The sequence below is a fragment of the Diabrotica virgifera genome, chromosome 10, assembly GCF_917563875.1.
Source record: "Diabrotica virgifera virgifera chromosome 10, PGI_DIABVI_V3a".
In the NCBI taxonomy this organism is placed as follows: Eukaryota; Metazoa; Arthropoda; class Insecta; order Coleoptera; family Chrysomelidae; genus Diabrotica; species Diabrotica virgifera.
This window is the reverse complement of record NC_065452.1, coordinates 25,472,556-25,487,171: the sequence shown is the minus strand read 5'-3', so window position 1 is coordinate 25,487,171 and position 14,616 is coordinate 25,472,556. Positions and strand designations below refer to the sequence as shown.

Sequence of the window (14,616 nt, the reverse complement as noted above, 5' to 3'; positions counted from 1 at the left end):
GCAATTGCGAGGCTCTGGACCGCAAGAGACAAGGAATATATGGACACTGCAGCTAACTGCCGCTAACCCAATAGACCTTTACAGGCTAGTGAAGGGCACTACTATATTGGATTTGGTGTCATGAGAACAAATGGAAGAAAGCACAATAAGCTGAAAGCTGCAGTGCGACCGGGGTGCATAAATAATAATTAAAAATTAATTAAAATTGAAAATGACTAAAATGCCATGTGTAGGTTAAATAAATGTTAAGTGAAGATACTACATTTTAAAGTTCAATTTTAAAAAATTACAATTGTTAATGTTGAAGTGAAATGTTAACGTGTATATAAATTATCAAAAATTCTTTCCAAAACATAACTGTTGTAGCTTGACCAAGTGTAGAAGAAGTTAGATGAAAACAAACCAAGGAGAAGTCTCATTTGCTCGTTCGAAGCTCAGAGTTCGAAAGCTGTTATTTTATAAAATTAACAACATTATTAATAGAGTAAGTCAAATCTCAAATATTTTATTTATATGTAAAGAAAACTCAAGAATACCTAAAAAGTAATGTTCAAAAAGCTTTCAGCAATTGTTGGGTATACTGTATACTAAACCAAAATCATCAAAGAAATTTCTTAAAGATAGGATTAAATTTACAATTTAATTGAATCTGAGTGTTAACATAGCTTTGAGGGTTTCTTTTCAATTCTCTGCTTATTTCAATTTTTGTAATCAACTATTCTAAATGTTTGAATATGTCTGAATATTTGAGTATTTCTAAATATTCAACTATGTCTAAATTGCCGATATAAATGAGTCAGATTAAATTAAATTATTAGAAGAATTTTTTACTAAGCAACAACATTTTTGTTTAATTTATTAATATTTTGTATTTTGACAACGACATCCGATGTGGACGTCGAAACGTTAATAAAATCATTTTTTAGTTAAATTGTGGCTTATTTCCCATTTAGAATAGTTGATTGTATAGAATTTGTTTCTAGAAACATATTCCATATCCGCGATACATCACGAGTTGGTGTGTGAAACACCCACTCTTTCGGTCACGAACCGGTGTGAGTGTGAACCACCTTCTTCAACTAATAACCCGGTCTATATAGACATTTCAAATAACAAAAATTGCCGGAGAGCCAAATTTTGGTGGAGAGCTAGGGTATACCATAACAAATAAAGTTTAAAAAGTCCCCATCGATCCCATGTGTGCGTCAAAAGTTATTCGGGGTCAAAGGTCAAAAATTGAAATTTTTTGGATTTTTTTCGAAAACGGTAAGTTTTATCAAAAAAAAAACCTTAAACCAAAGTTGTAGATCTTAAAATTCTCTACAAAAATAGTCCTTACTATTTTTTTCCTAAGAGTTGCCATTCCTGAGATATCGCGATTCAAAGAGTCACATTATACATGATATGCACACGTTTCCACACCACCTGTGAGGTAGTGTACTCGGCGCGTTTTTTTTTACCGTGGTTCCCCCTGTAGGCCTACTCCACTAACTGTTTTGACAATTTTAGGATAATTTAAGGAAACAATACCGGTCAAGTTCTAGATATTACCTTATTATTGATATTGATTATTGATATTGCTATTGATTATTAGGTTAACTATTGTTTTGATTTCTTTAGATATTTTAATCAGATTCATATTCTTGAAAGTCTACTTCAACAGTCAAGTCTTCTTCGATTTCATCTTCTTCCTCTTCCTCTTGCTGGATGTTCAAAAATTGTTCAAATGTGACTGAGTCATTGGTCTCTTCATTAAAATCACAGGAGTCTTCCTCTGTTGTACTAAACTGGACATTTGAGCAAGACTGTCCTTGGCAGTTGGTATACACTAGAGAACACAGCAACCCGACTTTTTTACATCCACATTTGGCACTACAACTTTTTTGCAATTGCAAAAAATAGTGTTAAGGAGTTTTTCTGGAGCACGTGGGAGTAAGGTTTTAATCGGTTCCAGAGTATTATCTATTCATTTCCAACCCCAGTCTTCTGGATTCAGTTCATTGCCTAGCCATGTTTGAACTTGATAATATACTCGATACAAATGTTGAAAAGCAGATGCTGATGTTGGAGGAAGACATGATAGTTGTACTTGTTTCTTGCTTCGCGTATTTTTTACAAAAGTTAAGTATCGGTATTTATCAAGAAAAATAATTTTTTTGGAGCTCCATAAACCGCAAGAAGAAAGCGAATTCCTTCCGTAATTATTGTTTGCGGTGTAGTATCAAGTTCTGTAAAAACTTTACAGCAGTCAGTCAAATCTTTTTTTTCGAATAATTTAAGTACTGACGTTTTGCCCCTTCTGTACATTGCGGACGTAGTGTCGCAGCCGGTTATCGCATGTAAAAATAAAATGTACTTTTGGCATTTGGGATAAGCCGATAAACTATTCGAAGATATATCTCTGTTCGCTGTTGACCCCTTCCAGGTTTCAGAAAATAAATAACTTTATCTACTGGAGTCCTTGCAGTAATCAGTACCAACAAACCAACATCTTCACCAACTACAATTGTTGTGTTTGTTGCCTTAAATTTTTCAATTGCTGTCTCAATTATAAGGACATCTGCGTCATTTTTAGCTTGTTTAGCTTTGTAGCCAAATAACGGTAACGGTACTAAATGGTAGACGATTGTAATAAGTACTTATATTCACTTGAACTGAACCTTTAGCACTAAAAGAAACAGATAATATTATGAACCAGACCTACGGACAATACTGTAGCCATTGCCTATAATAGACAATCTGTTTTTTTTAAACAATGGTATAGCTAAATGTTTTTCAAGGCCACGTGGATAGAGGAAATTCAGTTTGGGACTGATTACCTTTTGAAGAAATATTTTCAGAATAGTATAATATACTATGTAAAAGAGACACAAATAGGCATTTATACTTGTCTTAAGGGCCACATATGTATATACGTGGCTTATATGTGCATATAATGTATAAAGTAACTTTTAAAATCGCGATATCTCAGGAATGGTAACTCTTAGGAAAAAAATTGTAAGAACAATTTTTATAGAGAATATTAAGATCTACAACTTTGTTTTGAGGTTTTTTTTTTGATAGAACTTACCGTTTTCGAAAAAAATCCAAAAAATCTCAAATTTTGAACTTTGACCCCGAATAACTTTTGACGCACGCATGGGATCGATGGGGACTTTTCAAACTTTATTTGTTATGGTATACCCTAGCTCTCCACCAAAATTTGGCTCTCTGGCAATTTTTGTTATTTGCCAAGCATTTTGATGTCTAAGTTGACCGGATTATAAAGCGATACCTAATTCTTGCACAGTCCAGCTTAAAAATTAAATTACGATTTAATATAGATCATGTTTTCACAAATCTTACCAGAATATATTTTTCAAATGTTTACCTTGGTAAATAAAACCAGATCAATTAAATGGGTAATTAAATAAAATAAAAAACCAAAAAGGTGTATTTTATATGAAAAAGACCTATTAAATATGTGATAAGGATACGGATTTATAAAAGTGTAAAAATTGTGAATACCAGGGGTGATGCATAACTTTTGAAACTAATGTGTATACAGGGTGTTTCATTAACAATTGTCCATATCGTAACTGGAGAAACTTTAGCACAAAATACGAAGATTTAACCCAAAACACTTAAATAAAATATCCCTCCTTACCGAGATACAGAGTGTTTTATTACAAATATTCTAAAATGATTTTAGCCCATTGTTCAAGCACCTTTTAATATTTTTTGTTCAATCTTGACACACAGTTTACACATGTTAGGGTACTTTAACTACTCTTAAAAGATAGTTTTCCGCTGTTACCAGAGGCGTGCTGTAGGGATATATACTTCATTTTCGCCCCTTTTCCCCCTCACTATCTACGCCACTGTCGTAATAATCATTTCAGCATGTTTTTTGATTCCTTATTACTTTTTACATAAATATCATTCTTTTGTCTCATTGCTATGAAGTAAGTATGTAGTTTTCAAGTTATTTGCGTTTAAAGATAATGGATTCCAGAAGACTATGTACTTTAAACCTGTGATTTCCAAGCGGAGGGCCATAGCCCCCTGAGGGCGATTTGAGATTTTCAGGGGAGCTATAGAGCGAAGGGGCGATATGGGGGCGATAGAGAAAATGGGCGATATGGGGAGCGATAATCCGGGAAATTAAAAATGTGTAATTGAGAAAAAAATACAATACTTTCCATTTAATATCCATATGATAATAAAAAGTAAATATGTATACCAATGCAAGTAATAATAACACAAACATCTCGTCTAGTAAAAAAGGGCTATGAATCATGAATCATGATACAATTTAATTCTATGCGTAAGTAATACGTTATAATAAATTCTGCATTTTCTTTGATCGAGCGTCCATATTGTGCGAACATCCGCACAAGAGAGAAAGAGATAGAAGTGGGATAAGAATGATGAGAGTAGGTACCGACCCTGCCGAGCTGACTGGAACAAAAAGCGAACGACCGAAGTTGTAGTCGTCTTGTCATAGATGGGAGACCAGGCTCAAGGGAGAAATTAACAATGTTTTATTACTAACCATTTATCATTTTACGAAATGTAAAAATCATTAAATATTCGTCGGCTTAGTGACACAGAAATCTGTGTCACTAAGCCGAAAATTTCACATTTTGAAGTTCAATCTACGAAATTGAACTTACCTCAGTGAGTTTCGTAGTGAGGAGTTTTCGTAACTCCTCACTGGGGTTTTAGGTGTTCAGAAAGAGGTGTCACTCAAAAGAACTCATTAAGGTAAGTTCAGTGGTGTAGATATCTCAAAACGAGACAAAATGTAGTTAGATTTCTGTGTCACTAAGCCGACGTATTGTACTGCTTAATTACTTGATTCAGTTTAATTAGGGGGGGGGAGCGATTATAGTATTCACAACTGGTGAAACCTGTCTAAGGGGGCGATCATGGGAAAAAGGTTGGGGACCACTGCTTTAAACTACATTTAATAAGAATATGTGTCTTATTGCATCCATTACATTAAAACGCAAATAACTTGAAAATTACTTACTCCATCGCATTGAGACAAAGGCTGATATTTACGTAAAAAGTAACGAAGAATCAAAAACACACTAAAATGATTATTACGACAATGGTGTAGATTGTAAGGGGGAAAGGACCGAAAAGAAAGTATATATCCCTACAGCACGCCTATGGTAACAGCGGAAAACTATCTTTTAAGACTAATTAAAGTACCCTAGCATGTGTAAACTGTGTGTCTAGTTTGAACAAAAAATATTAAAAGATGATTTAGCCATGGGCTAAAGTCATTTTAGAACATTTGTAATAAAACACTCTGTATCTCGGTAAGGAAGAATATTTTATTTAAGTGTTTTGGGTTAAATCTTCGTATTTTGTGCTAAGGTTTCTTCAGTTACGATATGGACAATTGTTAATGAAACACCCTGTATATACGCGTCGGTCTCTCAACGAAAAACGACTCAATATCAAAGTTTTTTTGGGAGAGATTTAAAAAACTGTAGGATAAAGCCTAGCTTCATACGAAGTAGAGGAAGCAGAGGTTTTCTGGTGGTACGAAGTTTCCTGGCAAAACACTGTTTTGTCCAATTGCCACCCAGATAGCATGTACACTTGTGGCAAGTTTGATTCTTCTTTGATTTTAAATTGCTGCGTCAAATATGACGAGGCAAGTTTGTGTCAAGTTTGCTGCAATATTGTTATGACAAAGATGATGATTCAAGTTTGTAGCAACTTTGCTGCGAGCGTACAGTTACAAAGCCACGTCACGCGTGCCATCTATTTGGTTGACTTACACGATACGGTCGGTTCGGTTCGGTTTCGTTCGTTACCCTGACTGATGTCACGCCCACGAAAACGAGACTGTTGCCACCGGTGGTAAATTTCCCTTTCTGCGAGAATTTTCAACATAAAAGGGAAAAAGTTAACTTATAAGGGAATCTTTGTTCTAGTCCAAATTGTAAAATATTTATAAAAATCAAAATATTTGAAAATAATTCAACATATTTTCACAGATTTTTTAAATAGGAGCATAGGAGGGAATTTTATCATAAAAGTAGGAATTTTTAAGGTACGTTGAGGGAAAAAGCTTACTCGACAGCTGGCAACACGGGAAAAGTAACCTGTCATCCTGCCAAGCGGTGATAATTTGTGGTTAGGTATATCCTATCCTATGTTGATATTTTTCTTTGATTTTTTTTTTATAACATTTACCGTACAATTCTCCGAGACTATTACTTTAATTACTAAGCTGAAGCTTGTTTTCTTCAGTTTTTCATAGACCCACCTGCTTATGGTGATTAGGTACAGATTGGTATTCTTTTTGCTTTGGTGAAACTGAGGTAAGTTTTTTATGTTTTTCGTAGCTTCTAACTGTATTTACATACATACTATCTAAAATAAACATATTATATTATTTATAAATAAGTTTTAGGTTTTATTGTAAAATTGTTACTTTAACATGTTTTTATCTCTTTTAATAGCAAATATTAATTCTGTTCACACAGCAAGACTTTATAACAATTTCTTTTATTTGTTTCAGAGCTGAGACAAAACTGAGCATCGGAATCTGAAGCTAGCGGGTTTAATGTAAGTTCCAATAAATAATTTTAGACAAAGATTGTATTTTAGTTGAGTGATTACTGAATAAATAGTTATATAAAATGGTATTGTATTTTTTATTCACATTGTTTTATTCAAATTGTGGCTAGTACGGTATCATAGGCGTAACCAGGATGATCCTAAGGGGGGTTACAACTACTGGAAAGGGGGGGGTTGTTACAACTACTGGAAGGTCTGTGAGGGGTATGGCGTTAAGCGTATAGAGCCCAAAGTCCATCCCAATGGGGGGGTTATAACCCCAAAACCCCCCCTGGTTACGCCTATGCACGGTATACCCTTACGTCAGTGGTTTTCAGCAGGGAAGTTTGACGTTGGATTACATAGGGCCGGTATTTCAACAGCTACTTAAGCTTTTGCTTAGCTAAGCCTGTGTCAAAAGTTAAGGAGAAGCTTAAGCTAGATGCCGTATTTTCATCATTTCCTTAACTAAACTGGTCTTAAATTGTAACGTTAATTGGTTTGGTACCTCTGAATACGTCAAAATGCCAGAATTAACTGTACCGAGGTAAAAACCACGACTGTTGACATGCTTTTTGAATTTTTAGTTAGTACATATTTGTGTTATTAGTTAGTATAAAAGCAGTGTACTTATTTTCTTTAGTTATATGTTTCTGTTATTTTGCGTAAGCAAAAGCAATAGATCCGTATTTGAGGGGTGTAAAATCAAAGGCGGCAATCTCCAATTTTTCATGTTTTGAGTTAGGGACGCCATCTGTTGTGTTTTTTTATTATCTGTTAGATAAAACTATTTATAAGAACCAAAAGAGGTGTTAATTGTATAAAAATCGCAGTGAAAAATTCATATTGGGATCAAAAGCGGCAATATTCATAGCTGAGTGCGTACCAAACACGGCAACCTCCGCTGCGGCCAATAAGAACCAAGTAGCGCCCGCACGTGATCAACACATCGTTAGATTTGCCGTAATATCGTGCTATTACAATTTGTTTTAGTTTTGGGAGTCGTTACTTTGTTTTTGTGCTTTTCCTAATTGTGTCTAAGAAATTAGTTTTATTTACAAAAAAAAGTATTCATTTTTTATCATGGAAATTAATGCGTCTCCTGTTACACCAACAAAGGCAAGGAAGCGAATAAGACAACCTGAAAAATGGAAGAAAAACGTTGCAAAACGTCTAAGGTGGCTACATTTGTGAATATGTGCCCTGTACCTGTGAATATATACCCGAAATCCCGGATATTTTAGTTTAATTAAATATGCATATCAATAATAATTGCTTTTATATATTATTGTTCAATATAAAATATATTTTTCTTGACTAAGTAACCGGCTCTCTGATGTTTTATTAGTTTCAAACCTGGCAATATCCTTATAGATCATTTTCATATCCGTCAATCTCCAAACATTGCAAACAAAAACGGCAATCTCCAAACTAAAATATTAAAAAAAAAAGAAAAGATATAATTCCTAAGCTCTTCGTTCTGGACATCCGATCACAAACAAAATTTTTTATAATTCTTCATCAGTTTTATTGTTTTAAGTTAATTTTGTTAGTTTCTACAGTTTTTCGCGGTTTTCCAAAATTATGGAAATGGGAGATTGCCGACTTTGATTTTACACCCCTCATTTGTACTTTACCCTTTACAACAATCCCCTTTACCAACATGTCCTGCCTTATCGCCTCCCCCCAGGTCTTCTTTGGTCTTCCTCTCCTACTCCTTCCAGGAATCTGCACTTCAGCAATTCTTCGTATTGGGTGATTAGCGTCTCGACGTTGAACGTTAATCACCCAATACGAAGAATAGCTGAAGTGCAGATTCCTGGAAGGAGTAGGAGAGGAAGGCCAAAGAAGACCTGGGACAGGTAGGTTCTTCAGTATGATGTATGATTATAAACAGACATATTTCTAATCAACGAAAAAATTAATTTACCTGTCACTGATCTCCTGGATTTGAAATCTAATCATGTTTAATACAACATTGCTTGCTCTTTTGGACAGGCGAAATCGTTGGTAGAATTCGTTATCATCCCACAACAAAATGATATAGGCGATTGCGATATACACGTTCTTTTCGAGGACGTCCTATCCAGAGAACAAAAGTTACGTCCTCGATTTCTTCATCCGAAGAATCCATAATAACGATATATTTGTTATATTTTACCCAAAAGTTGGTTTTCAAAATAACTATAATTGTCAATCTAACGTCAAAAAATAGAAAACAAATTTTAAGCTTAAAACCTTAAAGGCTTAAACCAACTCCCGCGCGAGCTTAAATTTATTTGGTTTAAGCCCATGCTTAAGCCTCTAATTGAAGTGGAAATACAGGCATGTAAGCTTAAGCTCAGACTTAAAGTAAGCTTTGGCTTAAGTGAGGTTGGAAATACCGGCCCTTGTCGATTATCGAGCGCGGATTCCTAGTAGGTTGTATCCATGTACATTTTTGGATGTCTCTATGTTCAAAAAATCCATTCATAACTTTGAGAGACATTGTTTCACAAAAATCTCTAAGACGCATTCCGTTGTCATTGGTTATTTGTTCCCCATATCTTCCTACGACTCTATTATTTTCTTCTCTACCTACTCTGCCGTTTAAATCTCCTAGTACATATATTTCACAGTTTTCTTTAACTTGAGAGATTATGTCATTCATCTTATCGTAGAAATCTTCTTTACTTTCTGGATCTGCATCTTCATTTGGGGCATACACTCCGACAATATGTGAGTAAGTATACAAACTGTATGTGAGAATTATTAATAATCGCTTGACTTACAAAATGGACAATTACCAACCGGTTAAACAGACTGGCTTCTGGCAAAAGATGTACATAATACATCAGACCATCTGCTGACAATGAAAACATTGATAGATAAGGCAAATGAATACTTTTGTTTTTGATCTTACCCAGTATATAGTCATATACCTAACATTGCTCTTTCCATTGCCCTTTCTGTTGTGGCTAGTTTATTCATATTTGCCTGGGTTAGGGTCCAGGTTTGACATCCATATGTCATGATAGGAAGGATGCACTGGTTGAACACTTTACTCCTCAAGTATTGGGGTATTTTGCGGTTCTTAATTATTATCCAACTAAGTTTTTCAAATCCTGTCCATGCCAGTCTTGCTCTGTTAGTGATTTCCGCAGTTTGGTTCTCTTTGTTAAGTTTCAGAATTTGGCCAAGGTAGATATATTCATGGACTTGTTCTATATCACTGCTGTTCAATTTTCACATGTCAAAAATATTATTATATTTTTTACTGTGTTAAATATCTAATTACACCCCTTAACTTTAAAAGTACCAGGTCAACCCTGTCCTGTCCAGCACCACCTAGTTTATCCCCTCCTAATGCCATCCCTTCCTATAGACAATATTTGGACAATTTGCGATTGAGAGAAATATTCTCTTCTCCAACACCCGTCGAAGGGTGAGGTTCTCTCTCGTACCTCTCGCCACACATGAAGGTGCAACCTTTTTTCTCTACGACCTTTCGAAGGGTCAACTCGGGTACCGCTCATCTCTTGACTGGACGGCCTTTCTTTTGGGCTGAAACGAACAATCAAAAGTCGTGCACGAACAGTTAATCCGCGAGTGACGGCATACACACAGCAGTCAAAGCGCGAGGCACGTGGAACGGGAACGGTCAACTCGTGTGTGACCGGCTCTAGTGTTCAACAAGGCTTCATAGCTTTTTAAGACTCTTTATCTACATATCAATATTGTCTGTATAAAACCTTTATACTCCCACTTGAACCAGTAACCTAGCAATCCTAACTACAGTCCACAATCATACCCTCTGAGAGTATATTCATACTCTCACATATGTATAAATTACACAGGCCTACAGTGTTTTTGGTGCCAAAGTGTTTAGAGCTGATTTTAGGTATATTTGGGGTGCTGATTCCGAATATCGCTTTAGTTTTGCGCTATCAGCTCTAGTTTTCAAGATAACTTAGGTCATGCCAGCTTTTATGCATTAAAATATGAATATGCTGATATGGATATACTAAATTGAAATAAAAACCACACAATTAAAAAATACGTATATTTTAAGCCATTGGATCATCATCATCCAGCCCCTTGCGTCCACTGCTGGACATAGGCCTCCCTCATTTTTGTCCATTGTGCTCTATTTTGAGCACTTTGCATCTAATTTCTTGACATTTTCTTGAGAACGTCAGTCCAACGAGTGGGGGGTCTTCCTCTACTTCTTTTGTCTAATCTCAGCCTCCACTCAAGTAATCTATTCGTCCACCTCCCATCACTGATTCGGGCGACGTGTCCGGCCCAGTTCCATTTCAGGGTGGCAATTCGGGATATTACATCGGTAACTCATGTTCTTAGTCTAATTCTTAATTTCCAACTCGGTCACGAAGAGATGTACTCAGCATTGACCTTTCCATTTTCCTCTGAGCTATTTTCAGCGTTTTAGAAGTTGTAGCTATCACACATTGGTCACATATTTTACGCTTTAAAGAAATTGGTATATCGCTTTTAAAGATGTCTTTGAGTTTTCCATAGGCTGCACATGCTAGGTTTATTCTTGTTCGTAGTTCGCATGTTGGGTTGTTTCTTGTGCTCTTTATTTCGTGTCCAAGGTTTATATATTTTTCCACTAGCTCTATTTCGTTATCTCCAATATTGATAATAGGTTTGTTATGAATTTTGTTTTGGAGATGTTTCTTTTAAGACCTACACTGGCACACAGTAACTGAAGTTCATGTAGCATTGCACATAATATCTCCTTGAGGTTGTCAGAGAACAAAACTATGTCGTCTGCGAATTAAGCCATTTAACTACAATAAAGCTCTTTGTACAATGAAACAGATATACAATTAGTTTTGAGAAAAAAACTAACAAAATAGAAAAAAAAATTACTTGACGTATCGAAAGCTTCGCTTGCGTGATATCCTGGAATGAACATTTGAATAGTCTCTCTTCAAACCCCAGCAAAAATCTGCCATCATATAGGTGTCTCATCTTCCTTGGTAGTGATCGTCAATGGTCTTTATCTCTTGGTGAAGTCTCTCACCTTGAGACCTCACTTGTGTCACCTAAGTGTTTAGGGAAACGGTCCAGGTGGCTGTGAAGATAGTTGACTTTGATGCTCATATTCTATCCAAGTAATTGGAAGTTATTCAGCAAACGGTTTACCAGCTCAGCATAGTTTTCACTTTTGTGATTTCCCAGAAAATTTTTCATAATATCCACAAATGAAAGCCGAGCTTTTTTCTCTTCCTCATTCATTAACCCCACAAAAGCCGGATCCTTTGTAAGAAGTCCGATCTGTGGTCCATCAAAGATTCCAGCTTTAAGTTTTTTCATACTTATCTGGGGAAGCTTCCTTCCTATGTAGGCAAAGCATGGTCCATGGGCTATGGGCCATTATTAGGTGGAGGCAGAATGGGTTTACAAGTGGTAAATGTATCATTTTAGAAGTTTAAAAATACTCTCCAAGCTGTTTTATTTCCTTATAAATAGTAATGTAACGACATTAAAGTATTATTTTTGCACAAATAAGGCATAATACAGTGAGAACAACAAATATATAGTGAGGAATAAGTTTAATTAACAATGTACATTCCTTTGAATAGCATATTCTTCATTATCTCAAATATTAAAACTCTAATTTCTGATTTTGTCATATTCATAAAACTAGAGCTGATACAAAAATACGAAATCCATATTTCGATTTATCGCCCCTATACTAATATAGTAAAAATCAGCTTAAAGATTCACGGCACCTAAACAAATTTTTTTTTCTGTAGGCCTGTGTTATCGTACAACTGCCATTTATGGTTGTACGTCTGGGGTCGTCTGTGTTTGTCAATGTTGTTGTTTTTGTCATATTCATTTTTAGGCCGACGTATTGGGAGCTGTCTGCGAGTTCCTATCTCACAATTTACAGTTCCTTGATCCCAATCTGAGGTGGTTTAACTTATTGCCATTAACGTTAATGCCATATTATGTTGATCAATTTATAGTTTCCTTTTTTTATGTGTTTCATTGTCATTATCACTTTAGTTCATAAAGTTTCCTAAGGCTCTTTCGAATCGAATGCAATAAGTTTCGTTGAGATGTATCCAACTGCAAAAAAAATGTAGATTTATTGCTGCATTGCTTGGCCTACATATGGTTTAACATATTTTAAACGTTTGCATTTATTAAATATTTGTTTTACTTTTGTAAAAACTTAATCTCATTTTTTCATCCCAGTCACCCTGATAACAAAAAAAACTTTACTATAATCAACTCATCATTTTCAGATTTAGGACAAAAATACTTCCCATGTAATGATTTTAATCAATATTACTTAAAAATGTATAGATTTGTTGACCTACGTAATATGCTATAAGTGCCGGTCGTTTCGTATGTTGATTTCTATCTAGTAGGCCATAGAAGCTATTAAAATGTCAACAGTGTTAAAGAAAAAGTCGAAAGTTTTCTTGTTACAAAACACCAAGAGCATTTAAATTCAATTTGGTATATAAAATTCTAGTGTCACCACTTATTTACTTCACGTCAATGTGTATGAATAATCAATTTTTGAATTGCTTACTTTTATTATATTGGTTTTTAAATAACTGTAATGTCTACACAACTCAACTGTAACACAATGTTTGTGTTTATTGATTTATTATATATATAATCGGTTTATAACGTTCTACGACGTCTTCCGATTCCCAATCGCCATTGCTCTCGATCGTAGCACATGTCTTCGTTCAAGCCTCTTTCTCCGATTTCCCTATGGATTCCTTCTATCCAGCTTTTCCTAGGTCTTCCTCTCTTCCGCCGTCCTTTTGGTGCCCATCGTAGCACTTGCTTGGGTAATCTGTCTTCTTCCATACGTTGTACGTGGCCAAACCATCTTAGTTGCTTTGTTTTTATATCGTCCATTATTGTATGCTTTACATCCATTATCTCCATGATTTAACAGTAATCAAAGAGCTGCAAGACAAGATGACCTAAAAATACATACCATTTTTAAAAAAATATTGCAGGAGACAGAAAAATGGCATAAGGTTATTTTATAAAGAAGTAAAAAAATAAAAGGGCTTTCAAAAGCAGGTACTTCTATTAAGTGGAAAAACTATATTAAATCAATACAAAAATGTATTAACTAGGCTGGAACCTTGGAATACCTGAAGTGACGACAAACCGACAAACGGAGAAATAAACATCGAGGAAGGAAGTATTCAACGTAATATACGAAAGCGGAAAAATTCCTAAAGATTGGCTTAAAGCTTAAATCCACATTTATTGTTGTATTACCAAAAACACAGAGTCACAAAATGCAGCTACTATCGCACCATCAGCCTAATGAGTCATGTATTGAAAATTGTTCTCAGAATATCTAATAATTTATCAAAGAACGTATAGAAAAATTGAGGAGAGAATCTCAGTACTCAATTTGGTTTTCGCTGTGGGTTTGGAAAGCGTGATGCACTATTTGCAACCCAAGTTTTAATTCAAAGATGCAGAGATGTAAATCATGACGTTTTCATGTGCGCGATTGATTTTAAAAAGGCTTTTGATAACGTTTTGATAAAGCTTCATTGATAAAGTTGATTAAAGGCGTGCTTATGAACAACATCAGATAGGTACGCAGATAACACCTTGTTAGTGACAGGATCAATTGAACATCTTCAAGCGTTAATGAACCGAATGGTGGCGATCTGTGCGATATATGGACTCAAACTTACCGCAAGGAAAACAAAGTTTATGGTTATTAGTAGGTAAACAGGCAGCCGTAAATAATAATAACTACAACGTAACAATTATTGGTAATGACTCAATTTAACGCGTAAGTTATCTTGTATATCTGGGTACTCATATTAATGAAAGCTGGAACCCTAGTACAGAAATAAAAAGTCGAATTGCCAAAGCAAGAACAAGTTTTATGAAATTTAAGAAAATCGTGTGCAGTCATGATCTCAATTTGGAACTTCCCATAAGAATGGTTCGATGTTATATATTCCCAGTACTACTTTACGGGGTTGAAGCATGGACCCTGACAGAATCGCTTTTAACAAACCTAGAAGCATTTGAGATGTGGGT

General features: G+C 35.1%; 1 protein-coding gene across 1 annotated transcript in view; it reads left to right on the top strand.

The window, feature by feature from the left end:
* Positions 1–365: 365 nt before the first annotated feature.
* Positions 366–14,616, top strand: part of LOC114339797 (uncharacterized) — a 69,646-nt gene continuing 55,395 nt past the window's right edge. Inside the window, exon 1 of the mRNA XM_050641425.1 lies at positions 366–484. Within this exon, the coding sequence (XP_050497382.1) occupies positions 392–484 (93 nt within the window). The 5' untranslated portion in view covers positions 366–391. The remainder of the gene's footprint in view (positions 485–14,616) is intronic.